Source organism: Rhamphochromis sp. 'chilingali' (assembly GCF_963969265.1).
Source record: "Rhamphochromis sp. 'chilingali' genome assembly, chromosome: 21".
In the NCBI taxonomy this organism is placed as follows: Eukaryota; Metazoa; Chordata; class Actinopteri; order Cichliformes; family Cichlidae; genus Rhamphochromis; species Rhamphochromis sp. 'chilingali'.
This window is the reverse complement of record NC_137949.1, coordinates 22,874,559-22,900,457: the sequence shown is the minus strand read 5'-3', so window position 1 is coordinate 22,900,457 and position 25,899 is coordinate 22,874,559. Positions and strand designations below refer to the sequence as shown.

The following is a 25,899-nucleotide window of genomic DNA, read 5'->3' as shown; positions in this document are numbered from 1 at the left end:
TTTGAAGACATGTTTGGTTTTTGATGCCCAACTTCAGTCTCAGTTGCTGTCTGATGGTTACGGGGCTGCAGTCGGCACCAGTAACAGCCTTGATTTGGGTCGAGGATCGTCCAGTGTCTTGACGGACAACCAATTGGATCCTCCAGCTCAGTGCTGGTGAAATTTTTTTGGGTCTTCCACTTGACTTTTTCGTTCCATGACTCTCAGGATCATTTAAGAAATTCCAAATGACTGTCTTAGTGCATCCCACCTCAGCTGCGATGGCGCGCTGCGAGAGCCCCGGTTTATGCAGTTCAACAACCCGACCACGTTCAAAAAGGGAAAGTTTTTTGCCTTTTTCATTAGAACGTTGTGACAGTGTGACTACCTGACAGAAAATGACAACGAATCCACATTTTTGCAGATTTGGCCTTTTAAAGGCATGTGGTCTCAAACTTTTGATCAGCTCTAAAACAGCATGTTTCAGTTTAAGTGTTGTTTTCAATAAATTGCATGCTCAAAAGAATGTTTTGTCACTCTGCCATTTCTTCTTGCTGCACATTGAAGCTCTACTTGGAACCTTGTTAAGATCTAACCATTCAAAAAAATTTTTTTTGCCATTTTTCAAGTGGTCTTAAACTTTTGATCGGGACTGTACTTCCATCATTATTAAAATAAAAACTTTTTCTTTTGTTTGCCCTACGAATCAATCAAACTTATAACGGCACCTAACTCATGGATGAAGCAGTGTCGTGACGAAACATAACAGACAACTTAGCACAGAACTAGTTATAAACTCTATCTTTAAGCACTTTACTAGCAACCTCTTGTAAAAACACATCAGTTATTTCATAATTAGCCTTTTTATCTAACTTTATGAAAAATGCCAAAGATAACATAGTTTGACAGGAATAAAAGAGTATTTTTGTACCAGCAAGGTGAACTTGGCATATCTCAGCAGTGCAGTGTGTTCTTAAAAATTCTTAGGAAATTGGACAAGTAGAGGACAGAAGTGGAGCAGAGGAACAGTATCTAATAGTCATATCCTTAAGATATCCAGCAAAGACCTGAAACAGGACCCAAGAGATGCATCCTGATCCTTTAAGTTGATGCGTCTACTGTTCACTAATCAGAAATGGTCTCAGTGGAAGTGTGGCTGCCAAGGAGAAAATCTTTACAAGGGGAAATTCAGAGAAAAGGCTGAGGTATGAAAAAGGTCAACAGGTCTTCTAGAACGACTAATCCAAATTTGAGGTTTATTGTCAACACGTGAGGAGGAGGTCAGGGGAGAGGTACAACAGTGTTTGGTGTCATGGTTTGGGGCTATATTTCAGCCAGTAGTGTTGGGGATTTTGTCAAAATGTATGCAATTATGAACACAGAGAAGTACCATCAAAATTTGATCCATCATGTAATACCATCTGGAAAGCATCTGATTAGCAAAGCTACATTGTCAAACACACTCCCAATGCAGTAAGAGTATGAGCCGTGGATTTGCCTCTGCATAGCCTGAAGAAGAGCCATGTGTGGTGTGGTACAGGAACCATGTGAATCTTATGCCAACGAGCTGTTTTGCCTTCCATCACAAAGCTGTAACAATTATCATCACGTGTGGAGCTGCAGCAGGTGAAGGCTTTTCTACAGTATGAGGCATATTAGTCAATTCTGTTAACATGCTCTACTGAGCTGGGCTTAATTTTTTTTTTTTTTTAAATACATTCAATAATGCAAAGTATCTCCAAGCACAAGACCAAGACAAAATCACCTGCGGCAGCCTCTTCTTCATGGTTCGGGCAGAGCGTCTGTGAGTAATGTATAATTTTCACATAATTTAAAGTTGTAGAAATGACATCACGTTGAGTCACCGGCATGCAAACATTTCTGACTTTAAAATAACCTGAGTGTGTGACGCAGTTGATTCTAGCAACTACTCGTCTCTCTGTGCCATCTGTGTTATTTAATGTGACTGCATGCCAAGAAAACTGCACCCAGAACATCAAAACTCCTTTCAAATTTAACATGAGTCACATAAGAGTCACAATGATTTGAAGTTTCAGTGTATTTTTGCTGTGAAGACAGCTTAAACGGCTTCATTCATTCACTCAACATCGACTGATGATGATTTATTTCTTTGCAGTTTCACAGCACAGCACGATCCAGGTCACCCAATAACCGCAGCACACACCAGAGCCTGAAATCCAGCACACAAATTCACACGCATGGAGTTCAAAGCATTTCTGCTGTTTTCACAGTCGATTTGTGTTTTTAAATTGAATTATACTCAGTCTGGACTGCGACGCAGACAGCGGAAAATACAGATTTTAACTTCTGTAGCAGCACTACAGCTCGGAGAACCAAATAAATGAGAATCTGATTCAAAGAATTTCAGTTTCTCGCAGCTGCTGAGGATATAAAATAATTGAATGTGAGAAAGCAGAACAGACTATCAGTTAGCTAAAAGAAAACTCTATCATCACTCTCAGTCTTTTTGCTTATGCGCAGAGCGTGGGGAAAACCTACAGCTGGGCTCCAGAGTCGAAATCCAGGTCCAGAAAGGAGCCAAAGCTGCTTCAACCTTCCTTCACCTCATATTAAGTGCCTGCATCTCTAATGAGGCAGAGTCCCTGAATGTGGCTGAGTAAGTCCGTCTCACAGTCTGAGCACAAGTTTATTTAAGTATCTTGTGGTAGGGAAAGAGGGGCAGGCCTTCAGTGAAAGCAGGAATGTCCACGATGGCTATGGCACCTTCCACTTTGGGAGAGGCGGGAAGGAAACTAAGCTTAGACACTTCACCGTAGGCTGAGCTCCTTAAATCCTCATCTTTGCCTTTTTCTTCCTGCTTTTCACCACTGCCCTCCTCATCATTCTCTTCAGCACCAAATCCCACCACCTTAAGGACACAGAGAGACGAAATTATTACAGATATAAAGTATATCATGTCCAAAACACAAAGAAAAGTGAAGAACTGTGTAACATAAACACAAAGGCATTGCTTACATGCACACTGAGCTTCCTGCTGCTCTGTCCACGATGTTCTTTGAACCAAGAGACGAGTTCATCTCTCGTCATCTGTTTCAGAGCCTCGATCTGAACACACAGTGGCACAGACCAATGGTAAGACAGAACCATTCACTGGAAATGTAACAGCTTAATTCTCAGTGTCAGAACCAAGCATGTTTTAAAAGGATAAACCACATTTTTTTTCCTATGAATTAGAGAGGTAACAATGTTGACAGTACCAAACAGCCAGTTTATCTGTCCCCAGTGGGTCAATTAGTTTTGAGATAGTGTTGTGCTTTCATAGAGCACAAATAAAACAGGTTCTGTAATACGTTTTCTGTGATCTGTTCCTTTGGCAACGTCTATCTGAGGACCTAAAAACACAAACTTCAGCTACTGAACTTTGAAAATGCAAGTGGTGTGAACATTCTCATTAATACTTGTTATTTCTCTCTTGCTTGCTGTATACTTTGCATTAACTATGTTCATATTTTGTAGAGCGCTGAGAATATATACATATAGACATATATAGCCATCATAGAAAGGAAGCGCACCCTCTATTTATACTTAAGGTTTTATGTATGAGGCCATAATTAAAGATGGTCTTTAGCAGATCTTAAAAGTGGATTCAAATAACCTGGGATAGAAAAAAACCCAAACATTTCACCGTCATTTTCTTATCAAAAACAAAAAAAGCATAAATGTAAAATCAGCGTGTTAAAAACTAAAAATATCCTTAATGTTTCCAGAGGAACTAAGAGTGTAAGTAGCAGCCAGGTGCTGTTGATAAAATGCACTTGATAAAACTGATCATCAGAAAGAGTGACCGCCTCTATAAAAGCAGATGTTTTGGCAGGTTGTAGGTCTGGTGCATTCAGGTGTGTGCAACAGAGTGCCAAGAAAGAAGACATTGACAATGATGTTAAGAAAACAACTTCTAAACAATTTGCAGTCCATTAATTCTACAGTGAGAAAGATTATTCAGTGGACTCAAGACAGCTGCCAATCTTCCCCAGAGTGGATCCCACAATGCTCAGAGAAAAAAAAAGCAGCAAAAAACCCCAAGAGCTACATCTCAGACTCTACTGGCCTCAGCTATAATATTAAATGTTAACACGTATGACTGTCCCATTTAAAAATGACTGAAAAGGTGTGGATTGTTTAGAAGGATTGCCAGGAGAAAGCCTTTTCTGTATATAATAATAATAATAATAATAATAATAATAAAAACATGGCTGCAAGCCTTAGCTTTGCAAAACGGCATCTTAACAAACCACAAAACTTCTGGAACAATGTCCAGACACGGCCCAAGTGGAGATATCTGGTCATAATCCACAGCACCACACTCGGTGAAAACCAATCAGCACATCAGCACAAACACTTCGTAGCAACTGTCAAGTACGTTGGTGGTGAGGTGATGATTTGGGATTGTTTTGCAGCCACAGGACCGCAATGAGTCAACCATGAACTCCACTGTATACCAAAATATTCTACAGTCGAACGTGAGCCCATCTGTCAGCTAACAGCAAAAGCTGGGCTCACGCCACAGGACAATGATCCCAAGAACAGCAGCAAATCTTCAACAGAATGGCTGAAAAAGAAAAGAATGCGCTGTTGCAATGTCCCAAACAAAGTCCAGACTTCCACTAAATTGGAGGACCCGTGGTAGGACCATACATGTGCCCATAGTGGAGTCTAGATGACAAAGTTGGGGCAAACTGTTAAGAGTAAGGCAACTGCAATTATGTGAGAATATACTCCCATTCAGCAGCAATACATTCATAGAGCAAGTGAATAGCATTCGTCATTCTGTTAATTATATTAACAATGTTTTGCAACCCTGTAATGCACCAGAACAAAAAGGCACTAACCCACAACCCTCAAAACCAAAGGATTTGTCCCACGGTCATCAAGGTCACGGCTCAGAACTACTTTAGCAGCACGAGCACGTCTTAAACAACATCAGAGCCGTTATTTTAAACATCGTGTTGTCCTCACCTCTCTATTGAGCCTATCGAACACATACTGCTGCGTAACCACCTCTGCCCAGTTCCTGTCCACCTCCTCACCAAGATGTGTGTCCTCGCACTCTTTGAGCTTCACTAAAGCAGTCACCTGCAGAAAACACGAGCACACAGGCTTTCTAGTCACTTCTTCCACAGTGCAGCTTCACATTTAGGCATTCAGCCGGGTTTTACATGACTCAGAAATGTGTTATTAATGGAATGAGATACAACTTTTGACATTTAGAAAATTTCTGGATAGGCAGCATTTTCTGTACCTTTTTCCATAAGAATGGGAAACTCATGAATACAATAAGAAAAAACAAAACACATTTACGCAGACCTGAGTATTAAAGGCCTCCTCAGTCAGTGCATTGAGCTTCTCTCCGAATGAAGTCAAGAACTCTTCAATCTTTAACTCCACCAGCTCGGTGCTGAGAGAGATGAGAGGTAAGAGATATATTGTAGGATATAGAACGCATTGGATTCCTTTAGTCATTTATCACTTCCACTTGATTCACTTTCCATGGCCACATGGATAAATTGCAGCTTGGGTTTGGATGAATAGCAAGATAGATTTACCTTGGTTTTGGGAAAAGTGTTAAGATAAATCGTATCTTGCTTTGGGCAAATTAAAGGTTTCCATTGTGTGTTGCAGACTCACTTGAACTTCGTGGCCTGTGTCTCCACTGTGACAGAGAAACCTAGAACGCCTGAGGTGTTTCTGCAGGTGGGGTAGACATGGTATCTGCAGACGGAGACAAAAAGAACGCTTTAGGATTAGAGAAAATACGGGTGAAATAAGCTGATGAAAAACTGCATTACATCTGATTTGCACTCTGTAATAAAACCAGTCTGGCAAGTATGAAAACTGAATTTCAATGTGAAAAGCATTTGTCCCAGTAGAACTAGAGCAGCTTGGCAAAGGTTTAAATATTACTAGCTCCCACATTTCAGACACACCAAACAGAAACCCGACAGTCTCTTAACAAGGTCGGCACAGACTTGTTCCTTCTAGAAGGCAAAGTAATGAAATACAATACAGACAGAGACGTGTAGGTGGAAACAGAAGGTTAGTTTCTCTGCATACCTTTGATTTTCACATAAAATAACTTCAATACCCTCAAAATGGCAAAAAAAAAAAAAAAAAGAGGAAGAGAACTGGATATATTAAGAAAGTTACTTTGAAAAGTTGTGTATTTCCATATGGAGCACATTTAGGACAAATGCAAATAAATCAAATTAACTGCAGCTTTCTAGTTTTAGAAAAATATTAGCGTGTAATGCTAATTTGAATGGAAAAACTCACTGTTTCGCTTAGTTTCAGAAATTTGGTTTTAAATGAACAGAAAAATATTATCGAACGCAGCAGAAACTCACCCCAGAGTCTCTTTGGTCCTGAGGAAATCAAAGCAGGGCTCCTCCATGTGCATCTGAAACCCCCCCCAAAACAACTCAGTCAACAATGGAGGGATGACGGCATCAAAGAGGGAGTGTGTGGAAACAGAGAAGCAACATATTGTAATGCTCACCACCAACAGCTCCATCAGCGTGTGCTCCCTTAAAGCCTTGGGGCCAGACTGAATAAAACGCAAACAGAAAGAAAATGGGAATGAATTTGTGTGCGTAAAAAAATGAACCTTCAGAGATAAAACGACTTGATGACCTGTAGACGTGCATGTACATTGTGTGTGTATACCTGGTAGTAAACAGTGACTTCCGAGTTGGCGTCTCCTTTATTGAGTGATTTGACCTTACAGATGTGGTGCTTCTGTGGAAGCTCGACCACTCTGAACATCACCGGTACCTCCGCTGTCAGCTTGGAGAACTGCAACTTACTGCCAGGCAAGACACGAGGAGAGAGGGAGTAAAATAAGTGAGAAGGTAAAGAGGAGAGAGGAAAAAAAAAGCAAAGGCGAATCATGGACTAAACAACTGAAGCTGATGTGAATCACGGCGTATTATAGCAAACAAATCTATTTGATTGTATAGTATTGGTGTTCTCATTAGGGAGTGCATTCAGTGTAATAACTGACTTACTCTGTGACATATTGCAGAAACTGCACAGACTCCTGTGGAGGAAATACAATAAAGAGTAATGAATAGTGAGAGATAAGAGAGAAAGAGAGTGAGGAGAGGCAATCAGCCAAGCACGAGGGCAATGTCAAGTACACCCAGTAGCAACTGAGGCAAGAGTAGACGTGAACGTTGACTGATTCACTCTAATCAGCTAATATTATTGTCAATCAGTATGCTTGTCTGTGTGCTGTCTGCTGTCCACTCACTGCACTGCTAAAGTTCCCTTGCACCAGTCCCTCTGCAAAGAGCTCAGCTCTGAAGCTCCGGCTGAACTCAATCAGCTCTTCAGTGGTCAAACCAGCTGTTAGAGCCTGATATTTGTCCACCATGGACCAGCGAGAGTGCTCCAAGATTAACAAGCGCACGTCCCTGGAGGAGAAAAAAAAAGGATGAGAGCGAGAAGATAAAAGAGGACGGTGACGACCGGAGGCTCTTCTATTTAGGGCTGTCACACATTTCACCACTAGAAGGCAACATACACTCGATAATCTCACATAGCAATGGGGAAGCAACGTACTTGCTGAGTTTCTCAGGTTTAATGAGGATGTTGAAGTAGGTTTTTTTCAGCTGCTCTGCGAACATGCTGAAGACGTCAGAGGAGGCCGAGAAATCTGCCAGGTGGTCAATGATCAGGTGAAACAGCAACTACAGACAAAAACATGGTCAACAAGTCACACATACATTACATAAGATTCTTTCTTATTCAGTTTGTGGTTTAATGTATGCAAAACAATTACACGTACAGTTGTGTTTGTAACTGTTTTGAGATTAAAATAAATTTAGCCTTTAAACACCAACAGAGTGGATTTTAAAATAAACGTATCAGACAGACAGACATTTTTATGGCCAGCTGAGGCCCATTTCCTGTTATTTTATAACAATTAAGCAGATCAAAAGCTGAAGCTTATTCCAATTGTTGGACTTGCATTTGGTGTCTTTTCTCTGGAATCGTCAACATGAGCTCCAAAGAGATGATTCAAGTGAAGGAGTCCATAATTACACTGAAAAACTGCAATAAACCTATCAGAGCTTCCAAATCAACACTCTGGTACATTCTTTAAAAGGAATGCACTGATGAGACCACAGGAACAACTACATCGAATAAGTCAATCCTTGTTTGAGAAAAACCTTTTCACAGTCACAAGGACGTAGACATGTCATTGACAAAATCTACAATCAAGAAACACCTTCGTGAATGTGATTATAGCGGGTTTATGACAAGGTGACAAAGACATAAGAACTGGAAAGCCAGATTCGACTTATCCAGAAAATATGCCAAATTTCTTGGACATATAAACCCAAGTTTGACTTGTACCAGAATCGTGGGGAGCCAAAAGTATGGAGAATGAAAGGAACGGCTCATAATCTGAAGCATACCACGCTATCTGTCAAACATGGTGGCGGCAATGTTTTGGCATGTATGGCTGCCAGTAAAACTGGGTCAGTAGTGTTTAGTGATGATGTGACTGCTGATAGAAGTAGCAGGGAGGATACTGAAGTGTACAGGGCTATGCTCTCTGCTCACATTTAGCCAACAGCTTCAAAAGTGATTGGATACTGTTTCACAGTTAAAATGGGAAAATGATCCAAAGCATACTGCAAAAGCAACCCAAGAGATTCTCAAGACAAAGACATAGGCATGTACTTCAATGGCCAAGTAAGTCACCTGATCTCAACCCAACACAGCATGGTTTTCAGTTATTGAAGACGAAACAGAAGGCAGCGAGTCCCAACTAAAGGCGGGTACAGTAAAAGCCTGGCAGACCATCTCAAGTAGATTTCAGGCACTCACTGACTGCAAAGGATTTTTATCCAAGCATGAATTTAAAATTATATCGGCTTGTCCAATTAACTTCGAGCCTTTAAAAATGTTGACTATGTATAAAAATTGATATAATTCCTAAACAGTTAAGCAAAATTTTTGTAAAGCCCCTTGAATTAAAGCTGTATATTGAATGTTTGATTTAAAATCCCCTGTGGTGGTATACAGAGCCTAAAATGCAACTGCCACTATCCAAACTGTTTATCTATGTGTGTATGTATGCTTACTCACAGGAAGCTTGTGGTTAAATCCTTTAACTTTGATGACCAGTCCGTGCTCACCAGCAACCAGTTTATACTCCAACTGGGCCACTTCAGCCTCATAGGCTGGCTCTGCCAGGTTGTGGCCCAGAATGTTTACCAGAAGGTCAAACAAGACCACACTGGAGCGCAAGAGGAAGGCGACAAATAAAGAGAATAAGAGAAAAGTGAAATAGAGAGAGGGCAGGGAATAGTACAGAAGGAGGTAAGAAGGATGAGATGGAGGATAGAGAGGGAAAAAAAACAGGCAAAATAGAAAAAGAAGGAGGAAGGACAGAGGAAGGAGAAACGTGGGGGAGGGAGGGTAAAAGTGACAAAAAGACATAAGTGGAGGCAGTGGGAGAGAGAGAGACGATTAAAAAGCAGACATTAACAAAGGTCATAGCAAAAAACAAACACTTATTTTCACAAACTCTTATCTGAGCTTAAACTCACTTCTTAGCGGATTGCTGGATTACTGGAGAGATTAAGTGGAATCTGACGTAGGCTAAAGAAGAAGAGAGAGCAAGCAGGTGTCAACCATTCCCTAATGACATTAAATACCTTTAAAGTAACATCTTGCATGCTAATTGATGCACACAGTACAAGTACACACACACTAACACACAGTCTACCTCTTGGGATTTTGAATTTGTTATCTTTCTTGTACCACAGGCAGCCCCTGTCGCTGTCGGCTATCCGGACTGGGAACTCGGTGTCTGGGCAGTCAGAGGGCTTCAGGGTGAAGTCAGTGGCTGAACAAGTGCACACACACAATAAATCACCATTCCACTCGGTGCAGCCTCATAAATAATGCGTGACTTTCGACAATTCATTATATACAGTTTAGGGATAAACATGTAGTCGCTTGTCAACACAGAGAAAGATGTTACCCCCACAATAAATGATTCAGAAACCCTTGGGCCAGAAAGTGAAGCTGCCAGCTTTTAGTAAAGCTGGCCGCGTAGGTCTGTCACTTTACAAAGTTTGTAAGCAAACTGCAACGACAGAATGAATCAACCTTTGCATTTGGCCAGAAGTGAGCCAGAGGTGTTTTGTTTTTCTGTGTTTAAATTAAAATATTGACCTTTAATTAACATACACCGTTCAATCCATGCAATCAGCAAATATAACTGGTGCTGTGTAACCATTTTTGTGCCGATCGGTCTGAATTTACAATCCAAACTTTATCCATTGGTACATTACAGGAGCTGGCCCTGTGTGTTTTCGTTCTACTTTTAAATTAATTCACTTAATAAAATTCGTTCATTTTGTTGTAGCCAAATATGTGGTACGTTTGAAAATGCAGACAGTGATGGATTTAATCTATTTCACAGTGAAATTTTATAACTATAACGACAAGTTGTTCAAAACTGATTTGTAACTTTTCCATAATTTTGTTCTGCTACAATATTTAAGGTGTTAGGTGTTGTATTATTATAACCTTTATTTATTAGTGGATTCTAAAATACAGTTTACCTTGTAATCTGTAATGAAATAACTTCAATTATTTGTAAAACTAATAACATCCCCCAAACTGAATCTCAATCTTGAATACTTATTTTTTTCCACAACTGTATTTTTTGGGGGGCATTTTGCTGTTGCAGGTCGAAAAAATTTTTTCCCATGCTTGCCCCATAACCACAAGCCACAGGCTTATGGTCAAATTAGCCTTACATGTCTGACCAAGCTGCAAGGCGTTGAGTTGCATCATGGATAACGTAGGCGTCTACAGACTGATTTGACTGATTTTTGATCAGATATGGATAGCAATATTTAACTAGTCTGGTTATCAAGATGCATCAATAATTCAATGTGATATTAAATGGAATTTAAATATGTCTGGGAAAAAAAGGTTATAAAACAAAACAAGCAGGAGACTTCTCAGAGTGTGTCCTCTAATAAAAACCAATCACAGGATGACACAGCATCCTCTTATATTTTGAGCCTTAATACAACTTAAAATCGAAGTTCAACTAAATGTACTCCCTGTACTCCCGCCATGAACAGGGAAATTAGTGATAAAGACCAATGTGGTGTTCTGTACCAGGCTGAAAGCAAGTGTATTTGTGCCCTAAAGCTGGTAACACTGTTTATGGCAGGGGTATGGAACTCCAGGCCTCGAGAGCCAATGTCCTGCAGGTTTTAGATGCGTCCTTGGTCCAACACAGCTGATTTAAATGGCTAAATTACCTCCTAAACATGTCTTGAAGTTCTCCGGAGGCCTAGTAATGAGCTAATCATTTGATTCAGGTGTGTTGACCCAAGGTAAGATCTAAAACCTGCAAGACACCGGCTCTCGAGGCCTGGAGTTCTCTAACCCTGGTTTATGGGGACTAACTTGCTTTTGAAGCCAGCCTCAAGTGGCCATTCGAGGAACTACAGTTTGTGGCACTTTAAGTTTTTCATTTTCCAACAGAAGCTGTGGCTTGATTTGTACAGAAAAACAAAGAATTTCTGCTAGACTACAACAAGAAAAGCCTGGAATAAAATAGTATTAAATACATAATTTACCACACATGAAATCAGTTAAGCTATACAAGGGTAAGCCAACAAAAACAGGACCATCTTTCCTCCGACACAGCTATTGTGATCTCTCAAACATTTTTCTCCATCTTGCGCTGTTGTCAAAATATGGGTTGAGCTAATTTAACACTCCACTTCTAAAAAGCAAAGTTTCTCTCCCCTGGACTTAAATTATAGGAGGAGGATAAACATGCTGTGCAACAACATTTAACTGCTGCTTTAATAACTGCCGAGGTAAGGGGGAGAAAACTTACTGCAAATGCTCCGAATGGGGTTTCAAATCACTCAACCTCCCCCAGAGTGAAAAATACCATCCTGACTTCACAAATTTTAGCTTGAATTAATACACCTCAGCTAGATCAGTGACTAACAAGGGAGCATTAGAAATGACAAAATACACTGACAAAAACACTCAGTTCCTCCAGGTTTGGTCAATATATCTGATTACCGGTATTTCGTGGATGGATTAATGGAGAGCTAAAGTCCAAACTGCTGGAGCACATCTTGTCCAGATCATCGTATTGGACACTTTTCAGATACAGCATGCAGCAGATTAGGCCAGAAAGACCTACTTTTTTGCCCATAATGCAAAAAAGAAGTTTCTTCACCTACCAATGAACTTATTCTCTGCAGGAAGGTGGAGGTCAGCAGTAAGCTCCAGGTTTCTTGTCCACTGCTCCATCCACTCTTGCTGGATATCTGTATGAAGGTTAAACATCTATTAACACATAAGAAATACTTGCCAATTTGATTCAACTGCTGAATAAAGTGAACTCTCTACTTTTATATTTTAATTTAAATGCTTTTCCAACGCCATTGTTTGCCATATAAAAGACAGAGATAAATGCTGGCATTTCTACTGCTGGCTCTGCTTTATATGTGGCTGAATACCACCACACAAGGGAAAAAAAGACAATGTATTCACTGAACGCTTACAATGTACGAAGCAACTGCTACAGTCACAGTAAACACACACACACACACACCCTCCACGTTGTATTGTGTGCCAAACCACTTCTCCCTGAGGGGACACTGGCCCTCATGTTCTGGTGACAACAGCATCAGGTTGGCTTTCTCAGGGGTGAGGAGAGACAGAGCTGCACTGATCACCTACACACACACACACACACACACACACACACACACACACACACACACACACACACACACACACACAAAATCAAATCAAAAGATGTTTGCAGCACAGAGAGAGATCATATTTCCTCCCTTTCTAAAGAACATCAACATTAATGGGAGACAGTTTTAGCAGCCAAAAACAATGTGACAAAAAAAGAGAACAGGCGTTAACACAAAAAATATGCAAAGCCACAATTAGACTGTAACTTTTGATGCAAAATAACATCCACCAGCAGAAAAGAGGATCTCAGCTCTAAGAAATATATTAGAAACAAAATCATTAAAGGAGCGATGAGAAACACATCTATATTTTTCTACCTTTGAGTGACCTGTTTCATTAACATCTTTATCTAAAAAAAGGACATTTTGCATTTTAGAATAAAAGCCCTGAAAGTGGTTCACTCCCAGAACTACTGAACTACTTACTTCTGGATTGAACTCAAACATCAACTGATCTCCTGTCAGGAAGTCTTCTTTAGGGAACAGTTGCATGTTTTCACAAATGTCCTCCACGTACTCTATAGGATCAATCTGGCAAAGAGAAAATCAAAATCGAGAGGCTTTACTCACACAATCTCATTGATAATAACAATGATACATTGCTACATGTCCAAAACACGGCAACTCAGCGACTAATGAAGGCTGTTAGCCTTACTTGCTCCTGATAGTGAAACTCATTTGCTTCAATCCTCTGAATCTCTTCATATATCCTGAGTGCACAGACAGACAGAAACAAAGAATTACAACTTTTATTCACCTCATAAAATTGCTTAGACGCCACAACACCAGCACTCTCTAAGACAGAATAAGGAACATAATAATAACAAAAATAATAAGACCATAAATATACAAATAACAGCCAACCACACATATTATGTTGTCACTATCTCAAATAAAGCAGCATTTACTACAACTACACAATGAGTCAGACAATCAAACAGACAGAAAATCCATGTTGTATATTTGATTTCAAACTGAGAAATATACCTATCTTATATCTACCTATCTTAGTGAGGATATTTTTGGAAAAATGAGGACCGGTGGACCTGTGTTCACTTTTATAGACCCCATTTAAAGCACTGTTTAAGGGTTAAGATTGATTTGAAGGTGTGTGTGTGTGAGTGAGAGAGAAAGTGAGTGAAAGAAAGTGCCTTTGCAGTGGTCCAAGTGTCTGCAACATCTTCAGGTACTGGAACACGAGGCGAGTCACCTGTTAAAAGCCACAGACAAGCAAATTATTAGTGTATAACCACATTTATTGTTAGTAGAATTCCAGCAAAAAATGATTCCTTCCTTTCTGCAATCAATCGATATGGAGGTATTGTTAAGTTTTATGATCCATAACAATTACAGTGATGCCAAAAAGAAGTTGCCAATCATGTTAACTATGGTTACCTGATTATAGTCATTAGAACAGCTCTGAAAACTGAGTTGGAAAAAGTGGTTTCATTCAGAATACTAAACAGCTCAGTAATACATGTCTTGATCCCACTTTTAGAGAATCAGACATGTAAATGAAAATATCAAATCTCTGTTAAAGTAATAGTAAGAGTAAAAAAATAATTATTACCATTGAACAAAACCATTGTTCATCAGTTGTGACAAAGTAAAAAATCACTTACAATAACTTAAAATTAGTATTTTCTAACTCCAGACATCAATTTTAAAGGGGCCTTTTGATATTTTGAAATATGCATTTGCTTCCTTGCCCAGAGTTATAAAAAAGATTGATGCATCTCTCATAGCAGTACACCAGGTATGAAGCTACTGCCAGTAACTGATTTGCTTAGCTAGCACAAAGACTGGAAAGTCCACTGGTTTCATAGTCTCGCTAATTAATACATAATATCTTCATTACAGTGGAATTATGCACCAGACTGTTTCTTGCCAAGACCAGCTACGAAGCAGACACTTTAAAAATGCAGGCAGATTTTTATGGTCTCAGTCTTGTTGCAAAATCTGATCTTTTTTCCACTAGTGTCTGTACACAGTTTGTGGCACAATCCCCAATCCTTGTGAAGACTGTACAAGTAAGAAGCAGCATGCTTATTCATGAGCATATGAGATGCAGGTGGGGTGCATTCTGTTATCTTTGAATAGCACTAGAATAGCTGTTTGTCAGTGTCCATTTTTATGCTAGTCAAGTTAGCCAGCAGTAGCCTCATAATAAATACAAAAAGAAATTGTCCTTTTTGTATTTATGGTGCTCTTTGCCTGCTATTATGTTTTACTTTTTGGTTTTTATATGTGAAAAGTGCTATATAAATAAATTGTACTTACTTAAATGAGAGCTGTATGCTTTCTGTAATACTCTATGGGCTACCTAAGGCAAGCTCCAAGCAAAGTTAACCCCTTATACAAATACAGCCTTAAACCTGTGAGGGAACACTTTTCTGAACTGCAGGAGGTTTTTATTGCCGGCACCAGTTTCATATTAAGTTGGCTTGCTGTGTGTCTAACAGGAGGAGAAGGCAAGGCAAGGCAAGGCAAGGCAAGGCAAGGCAAATTTATTTGTATAGCACAATTCAACAACAAGGTGATTCAAAGTGCTTTACAGAGACATTAGAAACAAAAACAAATAAAAAGCATGATTTAAAATTAATTAAAACAAGCAAACAAACTAACTAACTAAACACACACATTTCACACCTGTTCGCGCGATCTGAACCCTTATCGTAAGGGGAGCTACCAGTCCTTCTGTGGACGAGCTACTTTCTATTTTAAATTCCCTGAATTTAAAATACTCTCTAGACCCAGTCTAGACCCAGTTGGGGAGCTACCCAGAGCTCTAATCCCACACCTGTTCGCGCGATCTGAACCCTTATCGTAAGGGGAGCTACCAGTCCTTCTGTGGACGAGCTACTTTCTATTTTAAATTCCCTGAATTTAAAATACTCTCTAGACCCAGTCTAGACCCAGCTGGGGAGCTACCCAGAGCTCTAAACCCACTTAACAAACAAACAAACAAACAAAACAGTATATAAAATCAAAACAGATAAAATCAGAACAGTAGATAAAATCAGTAGTTAATGTAAGTTTTGAAATTTAAGCTTAACAAACAAACAAAACAGTATATAAAACCAAAACAGATAAAATTAGAAATAGATAAGATCAGTAGTTAGTGTAAGTTTTGAAATTTAAGCTTAAAAGTGTGGATTTGGTGCTTTATTCAAATGCAGCTGAGAACAGGTGAGTCTTCAACCTGGATTTAAATAAACTGAGTGTTTCAGCTGATCTGAGGCTTTCTGGGAGTTTGTTCCAGATATAAGGAGCATAAAAGCTGAATGCAGCTTCTCCGTGTCTGGTTCTGACTCTGGGAACTGATAAAAGACCGGATCCAGATGACCTGAGGGATCTGGATGGTTCATACTGGGTCAGCAGGTCACTGATGTATTTTGGTCCTAAACCATTCAGAGCTTTATAGGCCAGCATCAGAACTTTAAAGTCTATCCTCTGACGGACAGGCAGCCAGTGTAAGAACCTCAGAGCTGGACTGATGTGGTCCACTTTTTTGGTCTTAGTGAGGACTCGAGCAGCAGAGTTCTGAATGAGCTGTAGTTGTCTGACTGATTTTTTAGGTAGACCTGTAAAGATGCTGTTACAGTAATCAAGCCTACTAAAAATGAATGCATGGACTAGTTTTTCCAGGTCCTGTTGAGACATCAGATCTTTTATCCTTGAAATATTCTTGAGGTGATAGTAAGCTGACTTTGTTATTGTCTTAATGTGTTTTTCTAAGTTTAGGTCTGCATCCATCACTACACCCAGATTTCTCGCCTGGTTTGTGGTTTTTAGATGTATAGATTGAAGTTCTCTGGTGACCTGTAATCGTTTTTCTTTGGCGCCAAAGACTATTACTTCAGTTTTGTTTTTGTTTAGTTGGAGAAAATTGTGGCACAACCAGTCATTGATTTCCTCAATGCATTTACCAAGAGCCTGTACAGGGCCTCGGTCTCCTGGTGACATTGTGATATATATTTGTGTGTCATCTGCATAGCTGTGGTAGTTTATTTTGTTGTTCTTTATAATCTGTGCCAGTGGGAGCATGTAAATGTTAAACAGAGGGGGTCCCAAGATGGAACCTTGGGGAACTCCACATGTGATACTTGTCTGCTCAGATGTGAAGTTACCTATTGATACAAAGTATTTCCTGTTTTCTAAGTATGTTTTGAACCAGTTTAGTACAGTTCCTGAAAGACCTGCCCAGTTCTCCAGTCGTTTGAGTAATATGTTGTGGTCAACTGTATCAAATGCTGCACTGAGATCCAGTAAAACTAGGACTGACATTTTTCCACTGTCTGTATTCAGACATATGTCATTAAACACTTTTGTCAGAGCGGTTTCAGTGCTGTGGTTCTGTCTAAAACCTGACTGGAAGGCATCGTAGCAGTTATTCTGTGTTAAGAAGTAATTGAGCTGTTGAGAAACTGCTTTTTCAATGATCTTACTTAAAAATGGGAGATTTGAGATCGGCCTGTAGTTGTTCATTTGTGTCTTGTCAAGATTGTCCTTTTTCAGTATAGGTTTGATTACAGCAGTTTTTAGTGGTTCTGGAAACACACCTGACATTAAGGAAAAGTTGACGATCTGTAACAGGTCTGACTCTAAAGTCTTTGAGACCTTTTTGAAAAAACTTGTTGGCAGGACATCTAAACAGCAGGAGGAGGAGTTCAGTTGACCTAAGATGTCCTCCAGGTCTTTGCTGTTAATAGGGTGAAACTGTTTGATGGTGTTTAAACAGCTTTTCGGTGGACACAGTACATATCCTGGATCTGCTGTTGATGTTCCAACTGCTTGTCTAATCTTTTGGATTTTGTCTGTGAAGAATTTGGCAAAGTCATTGCAGGCCATGGTTGAATGAAGTTCAGCTGCCACTGGCACAGGAGGGTTTGTTAGCCTGTCAACTGTAGAAAATAAGACCCGAGCATTATGGCTGTTTTTAGTGATGATGTCAGAGAAGTAGGACCTTCTTGCACTCCTCAGTTGTAAATTATAATTGTGAAGTTTCTCTTTATAGATGTCATAATGAACCTGGAGGTTTGTTTTTCTCCATCTGCGCTCAGCTTTCCTACACTCTCTTTTTTCATTTTTCACTAGTGTGGAGTTTCTCCATGGAGACTTTTTCCTTCCAGAGATAACCTTCACCTTAATGGGGGCAATAGTGTCCATTACATTTAACATTTTTGCATTAAAGCTATTGACGAGCTCATTGACTGAACCTTTGGACAGGTCAGGTGTTAATGGGAAGACCTGGTTAAAGATCTCACTACTGTCTTCAGTTATACACCGTTTTGTGATCACTGCTGTTGATATATTTGTGTGGGCTGAGATTTTACTTTCAAAGAAAACACAGTAATGATCAGATAAGCCCACATCAGACACAGTAATGTTTGAAATGCTCAGGCTCTTGGAGATCAGTAGGTCGAGAGTGTGTCCTCTATTATGTGTGGCCTCTGTTACATGCTGAGTCAGCCCAAAGTTGCCCAGAGTGTTACTCAGGTCTTTAGTCCCTTTGTCCTGAGGGTTGTCCACATGGATGTTAAAATCCCCAACAATAATTACACAGTCGAAATCAACACAGATCACAGACAGCAGTTCACTGAGGTCATTAAAAAAGTCTGTGCAGTATTTGGGAGTAGGGCTGAACGATTATGGAAAATAATCTAATTGCGATTTTTTGCCCCAATATTGCGATTGCGATGCGATATGCGATTATTTTTTAAGGTATTTGTCTTCTGTATTATTAAACAAAGACAAGCAATACATCATATAGTATGGCCAATACTATATTACATTAATTTTAAACTGTTCTTTCCTGGAAGACAGACCTCTGTTATGATGACATGAGGTGATGCATGAATTGATGACTGACATTTTTATTTAACTTCTTCAATCACAACAGTATATTTGAACATACACAATAGTTTATTTTTAGCTTACAAACATCTGAGCATAAAGTGCTGACAAGGAACCCTGGTGTAAACATTAAAATGAAAGTCAGTACAATGTGCAGATTGCAGAAATATACATAAAAAAAATCAGTGGCTTTACCACACTCAGTTTTTCGACATCTGTGAACTACTAGACAGTCATTCAATTAAAAAATAATATTAAATAAATAAAACTAATAAATAAAAAATACACACATCTTACTGATCTCTGCAGTCAGTAACATTACACATAAAGTGCAAACATAATAGCAATTGTATAAACACACACACACAAACACGCCTTTAAAGTTTAAAGGCGTGAAATTGGACGGTCTAGTTCTGATTAGCGTCACCGCTGTCTCGGTGGAGTTTAATAAACTCGGCCGTCTGCTTCTTGCTATCTAAAATATAACCAGACACTGGTGTAAATTCTCGACTGTCTCATACTTCTGTTTAATAAGTTTTCTGTTTGACGTTTAGTCAGCTGTGTGAAAACCAAGGAGGAACCCACCCGGGGGATTAATAAAGTTTTATTTTATCTAATCTAATAACTTTAATCTCAGCCAAACCGATTTACTCACGAACAAACAAAACACTGAAAAAAGCCCAACAATAACATTTTTAGGTTGTCTAAGTGACTTATATATTACGTTTAACCCGAGCAGCGAAACTCCGCGGTGATCTGAAAATGATGTGCCGGGAGTTGTGCCGTTCTCGGCCGCATCAGTAACCCTCGAGCTCCCGGCTAGCTGTCGAGCTGGTGGGTAGCAGACGCCTCTGAAAACGTCGAAGCACTTTTGCAAATATGGGATATCTTGATAAACCGAGCAGATATTTGATGTTTACACAACTACTTTCTCACCTGAAAATATGTTAAAAGTTTATTTTGTGACCCAGAAAGATTAGTATGAGTAATTTTAAAACTTAGTAGCGGCCGCCATTGCTGGAAACTGGAGTTTGGCTGGGCCGCGCTATGAATTCTGGGATATGGTAGTAATTTGGACAGCCTTCAGCGCGTCGCTGTGACGTAATCGGTCTACAAATGCGGCCTCAGGAGGATGCAGCCCATGAATTGTATAATATAATCGCAGTATAATCGCAGCCTTTGCGGTTAGAAAATTGCACTTGATCATGTCGCGATATTATCGCAAATGCGATATATCGTTCAGCCCTATTTGGGAGGCCTGTAAACATTAAGAAACACAACTTTGGATGGGGCCTTCAGCTGTAAAGCCACATATTCAAAAGACTGAAAACTTCCAGGAGATAGCTGCTTACATTGAAATGATTCATTAAATAAGACAGCAACCCCTCCTCCTCTCCTGCTCACCCTGGCCTCACTGATAAAACTGTAGTTAGGAGGGGTCGTCTCGATGAGAACAGCTCCACTGTTATTTTGGTCCAACCAAGTTTCAGTTAAAAACATAAAATCAAGGCTGTGCTCAGTGATTAAATCATTAATTAAAAATGTTTTCCCAGCTAAAGATCTAACGTTTAATAAAGCCAACTTAAGTGTTTTAGAGGCATTACTTGTCCCCTCGTGTTTGGGAGCAGTCTGTGGCACACAAGGTATGTTTACTATGTTTAAAGATCTTTTAGAGTGCAGCTCTCTGTGTTTTGACCAGGCCACATGTCTCCTTCTGTCACCTAAAAGTACAGAAATTTTAAAACCTTCTAGTAAACAGGGTCCCAGCTTCTCCTAGGAAAAGTCACCACTGCCATAATCCTCGCAGCCCGGACCCTCCACACATCACACATCAGACTGCGGAGACAAAGCATGAAGGTGGTAAGGAGGAACTAAGGGGGGCGAGGCTGGGCAATGTGACTTCGATTGCTCTGTTGAGGGTGGGGCTCGGTGGCGAACCTTTGGCTGCTTTGGTGGGGGGTTTATGGGGGACAAAGAGGGATTGGGCCGGGGGGTAGATCTGAGCCCAGCATTGACCCGCTCCATCATCTCTTCAGTGAATTTCAGGTGTGGGGAGGAGGGAGAAAGGGAGGGGGAGGAGGGTGATGGGGGTGATGGCCTGTCAGGGGTTTGGGGGACTGGGGAAGATCCTGGTCCTGGTCGTTGGTGTTGTTGAGAGAGTTGGAGGCAAATAGGGACCCCTCTTCTTGCCTCTTCTTGCCTCAGATGTCTCTCCTTTCTGAGGCTCTTCCCGGGTGGGGGCAGATGGAGCTCCTCCTCAAGGTTTCTGCTGGGCTTTGTCTGTTCTTGGAGTACTGTTTGTTCTTCTTTATGAGATAACTCCTCGTTTATCTCAGCCTTGGCTCCAAGCACAGATGGATGACGTATGGAATAAAACAAGTTGAAGGTGAACAGTTTCACCCCTGACTTGTTAAAATTAAATCCATTTGCTTTAAACAGATGCCTGCGTTCCCAAAAAATATTAAAGTTGTTGATAAAATGCACTGAGTGGTCAGCACATGCTGATATAAGCCATTTATTCAGTGTAAACAGCCTGCTGAATCTCTCGTCTCCTCCTCTGACCGGCGGTACAGGTCCACTGATGAATACAGCTGCATTCAGAGAGTTTACAGTGTTTAATAATCCAATAAAGTCCCGTTTCAGAACCTCCGATTGTTGTTTGGACACATCGTTTGACCCTGTATGCAGGACAATGTTTGTCACAGTTGGATATTCATCTGCAATTTGAAGAATTCTCTCCTTCAGGATGTTGACCATATCGTTAGGAAAGCAGAGGACTTTAGTGTTCTTACCGCACATGCTTTGTACATCCTTTACAGCAGAGTCACCCACAATCAGCGTTTCAGGCCTAGCCTTTAGCTTTCCCCGTGGATTTTCAGGCCTTACTTCGCTACTTTTAGATGGATGGTTGTCCGATATAGATCCAGGGTCCTTTGATAGTGGAGCAAATCTGTTCTGCAGTTTCACATTCAGTTGGGTTTGTTGTTAACCTTCCTATTCACGGTTGTCCAGTCCTGTTTCCTCTCGTATACAGGGGTAGAAGAGCTTCTCTGTCTCGTAGGAAGTGAAGGCCAGTCGGTTTCAGAGATTTCAGCTCACTGTGCCCTGCCTGTGGTACGTCCTCCCCCTTCCAGGAGACATGATTTATGTCTTGGTTTTGCACCAAGACAGTCCAAGGGGGGATTATCGCTTGAGGATTTATAATAGTGCACAAAGTCTACTTTCTTGGTCATGTTATCTGTGCTCCTTAGCTGTGTGCTAGCTTGCTCATCGCTATTGTTTTGAGTCAAAGGCAAGGTTGTTTCATTTCCACACAGTCCATTTACCTCCACGTTTACTTCTAAGCGATGAATTTTTGTCTCCAGTGCTGCAATCTTCTGCAGGAGGCTGTGGTAGTCATCTGTGGAGAGGGAAGGCATCTTGTTGCTAGTTAGCCTAGCGGTTAGCACCTTTCTAGGCTATCGAGGCTGCTCGGTGCCCAGACGCTGTAATCAGGCTTCAGCTGTGTCTAGGCCACAGACACACGGAGCGCTGAGGATAAGGTAACTATAAAAATGTTGCTGTTTCTGTTAAGAACACTTTAGTCCTAATGATCTATAAGTGTCCAGAAGCTATCGCAGGTAAGCTCATATGGAAAAAGGGAAAAAATCAGCATAAAAATCGGTAAAAATCAATAAAAGAAGCAAAGCATTTAGAGAGCAAAGAGATGAAGCGTCCACACTCAGAAGTGGGAGACATGTCACTGGTAATCCAATGGCACACTGTAATTTTGATGTCAAGCTTGACACACTTTAGTGTCATCCACCTCGAGTCTGCTGATCCCTCTAATCAAGTCATTTTATTTAAAGAACAATTTTTTAAAGACGAGAAAAAAAAGCTAATCTATATAAGCCAAAGTCCGCATAGGTATATAACCAAGTGAGTGATAAGACTTTTGAAGGTTGTAAGGTTTCCCTTTGTAGTTAAAATTCCATTGACCAACAATGTTTAAGCAGCCTTTGTAGATAAGCAGTTCATATGAAGTTCAAAAGGACTTTATCTGCTGAAAAGGAAATCTTGAAACCATTAACTATTGTTTCACAAAAGCTTTATATTGGCCTTTTCACCATTTATAATAAGCAACAAGTCAACAGGAAAGTCTTGTCTGGATATCCCTCAAAAGTAAGCTTTTGTCGCCATAGGGCAAACTAACTGAAGGTGTTCCCAGATCCAGATCATCATGATTATGCACTTAGTTACTGGCCCTTAACAAAACGATATACATACTTTAGTACACTGGTATTACATATTCCTAATTCCATTGTTAGTCTTCCCACAAAAAAAACAGAAGACTAAAAAATGTCTAAACCTAATCTGACAGCAAGGAAAAACAAAAGTCGTGTGTAGTACTTCCATTACTACCTTCTGTTGAACCTCAGTAACTGACTGGATTGTGTAGTTGATCGACTTGTTCAGGTGTACCACCAGAAATATATCACTAACTCTTACACTTCACTTCATTTCATATTATTATCCATAAAACTCTTGTGAGTTTGTCAGTGAATTGAGAGGTTATTCTGCTATTGATCCAAATAAACAATATTCTTGAGGTTGTTTAAGTATTTATACGGAAATTACCTCAGTAACGGTGAACAGGATATTTTTCCATTGCATACTTAAGAGTACGAAATGGTCCTCTTGTCAAATTATCAGGCACTGCCTTTGTGTTAAATACAAGAGTTGCCATAGCAACTGACGCACAGTGCTTCCTTGACCTTAACTGTTGTATGCCAGCTACTTCCAGTATCTTAATAATGAAGAAAACCTGACTCTTTATGATATGACAATTACCGTAATTGTCGGGCTATAAGCCGCTACTTTTTGCACAAGCTTTGAACCCTGCGGCTTTTAGTCAGGTGCGGCTTTTCTATGGATTGTCCATGATTTTTGTCATATCGTAAGACGATTTGTTTTGTTTGTTCCGCTGTTGTACGGCACTACGTTGCCTGGCGGAAGGATCGGGGTTCAAGAGTGGTATGTTGGTCACATGTCCATCCGCCAGGCAACATAGTGCCGTACAAGTAGCGCGAAAAACAAACTTCAAAGTAGCGCTACGCGTTCAGCGGGAGTCGTGGATGATGAGCGGCGATAAACTTGCGAAAAGCAAGTTGTGCTCAACTCTACCGGTGGATTCTGACAGCGTGGAAAAGTGTGCAAACATCCACGATCACCAACGGATTTCGAAGGGCTGGACTGCTGCATGATGAAGAGGAGGACACCGCCACGGCCCTTCAGAGGGTGTTCGACTCCGACACTGACAATGACAATGAGGATTATCTTTGGTTTTGAAAGTGACAACGAAGGAAAGAAGCTGAGAGTGGATGACGAAGCCATCCTGAGCCTGTTCGTTTCCGACACTGGAGAAGAGGACTTTGGTGGTTTTAGTGCGCAGGAAGATGGTGGTGAATGACTGACTTTTCTTCTTGTTAAAGCCGTGTCACTGCACCTGAGCCTAAAAGGTAGTCCGAATCTATTTTTCTGGTGTGCTGTAGGTTACTGTTATGTACTACATTTGTTACTCATTTATGAAGCACAGCACATGTGCAAATATGTACCCATAACTTGTTTTTCAAAATATTAATAAAAGTGATGTCTCCAAACAGCCATCTCTTTCCTGACAATTCGCTTTGTGCATATTCTCTTACATATGATAAGTCAATATTGAAACACCTGCGGCTTTTAGTCAGGTGCGGCTAATGTATGTACAAAACAGGATTTTCCCCTGATTTTAGCTTGTGCGGCTAATATTCAGGTGCGCTTTGTAGTCCGGGAAATACGGTAATAATAAACCTTGCGTGGGAGATTGATGCTTAAACCGCTGATTAATTTAATTTGCCCAGTCCCAAGGTTTTTTTCCTTTTTATTTTGAAAGAAATGCAGAGGAAATAACAAATGTTAAGAGTTTTCTTTACCTTGTAGAAGTTTTGGAAACCCTCATCAGTTAGGGTGATGGAGATTGAAAAGATGGAGTAGGTGGTGTTTTGGTCAAAGCCAGTTTCACTGTTTCCTCCAAACAAAGCCACAGCCCAGCACCTTTGAAAATGCAACATAGAAACATAACAATAAATTACCACAAATAGGCCTTCGACTAAAGAATTACTCACTGTTGTATGCGGTAAAATGAATGAACAATAAATAGAGGGCATTCAAGACATGTCACTTGATGACTCCTGGCTGCAAACACTTCACTTTCTACTGGGTGAGTGAACAGTCACAAAAATACATGTAATATTAAATCATTCATTTGAACAGCTTACACACATTTGAGACTTGTTGGACCATAAATCAAGGTGAACACTTCAGTTGTTTAAGAGTATAAAGACATCTTTCATTCATCTGATGATGCACTTAAAGGACAAGTTTGGTTGAGAAGTCTGCTCTGTATCAGAATAGGCTACTAGGAGGAATCTAAAACCTTTCTATACTGCAGTCTTTATACTGCACTTACAAAAATGTACTATTACATGGCGTATTTCTAATGGATTTATCAATGGTAAATAATCAGCAAGAACATGGTATGATAATTTGAGGCCTCTGATCAGTAATGTTCTACAGACGGACATAGAGATCATTTCCAAATCTGACAGAGCAGGACAACATGTTCCCATTTTCAAACCCGTCTCTTGGCCCTTTTTGCTAGGATTGTCTGAATTCAATAAAAACAACCACTCCACTGCCTTTGCAGTTTGGGAATTAAGTCAAAGTACACTCAAATTTCACTGTTGTCATTTATCAACAATTGAAAGGATTATAAACACTAAATAGGAGCATTCTTTTACACTATCCAAGTGGTGCTGATGGTAAAGGGAGCATTGGATGGGCTCTTGGTAACGTGGGATGACACAAGGTTTGGTAAATCACTTCACCACTTAGCAACAAGAGGCTGAAATGCACTTGTACAGCCATATCCAGAGATGAGAACGTATGAATCACATTGTCAAGTGGGATGGCAAAGTGTATAGTATGAAGATTGGGCTCAAACACACAGGGCTGGCGCAGAGCGGGGAAAAAAGCTCATGTATACCCAGCAAATTGAAGAGCTTTTAATTGGGTTTTGGAGTGCCCTCAAATCAGAAAAACAAACAGACAGAAGCAATAACACTCACTTCTTCCTAAGCACTGAGAGGATGCTTCCTGTGCCTTCATGGCCAATCAGCCAAGAGATGTAGTGGAGAGGCTTCACTCTGACGAAAATGAAAAGTAGAAACAAAAAAACATT

The 25,899-nt window shown here is 40.2% G+C and overlaps 1 protein-coding gene across 1 annotated transcript in view; it reads right to left on the bottom strand.

Moving 5' to 3' along the window:
- Positions 1-1,660: 1,660 nt before the first annotated feature.
- Positions 1,661-25,899, bottom strand: part of LOC308390099 (nardilysin-like) — a gene marked incomplete at its 5' end in the record, with an annotated part of 26,047 nt that continues 1,808 nt past the window's right edge. The window contains 21 exons of the mRNA XM_080871793.1: positions 1,661-2,869; positions 2,977-3,066; positions 4,978-5,094; positions 5,326-5,416; positions 5,647-5,730; positions 6,363-6,415; positions 6,515-6,562; positions 6,682-6,820; positions 7,023-7,054; positions 7,268-7,430; positions 7,579-7,706; positions 9,115-9,265; positions 9,579-9,630; positions 9,758-9,877; positions 12,261-12,347; positions 12,635-12,758; positions 13,212-13,316; positions 13,441-13,495; positions 13,937-13,995; positions 24,593-24,713; positions 25,787-25,864. Coding sequence (XP_080727919.1) covers positions 2,648-2,869; positions 2,977-3,066; positions 4,978-5,094; positions 5,326-5,416; positions 5,647-5,730; positions 6,363-6,415; positions 6,515-6,562; positions 6,682-6,820; positions 7,023-7,054; positions 7,268-7,430; positions 7,579-7,706; positions 9,115-9,265; positions 9,579-9,630; positions 9,758-9,877; positions 12,261-12,347; positions 12,635-12,758; positions 13,212-13,316; positions 13,441-13,495; positions 13,937-13,995; positions 24,593-24,713; positions 25,787-25,864 — 2,119 coding nt within the window. The 3' untranslated portion in view covers positions 1,661-2,647. The remainder of the gene's footprint in view (positions 2,870-2,976; positions 3,067-4,977; positions 5,095-5,325; positions 5,417-5,646; positions 5,731-6,362; positions 6,416-6,514; positions 6,563-6,681; positions 6,821-7,022; positions 7,055-7,267; positions 7,431-7,578; positions 7,707-9,114; positions 9,266-9,578; positions 9,631-9,757; positions 9,878-12,260; positions 12,348-12,634; positions 12,759-13,211; positions 13,317-13,440; positions 13,496-13,936; positions 13,996-24,592; positions 24,714-25,786; positions 25,865-25,899) is intronic.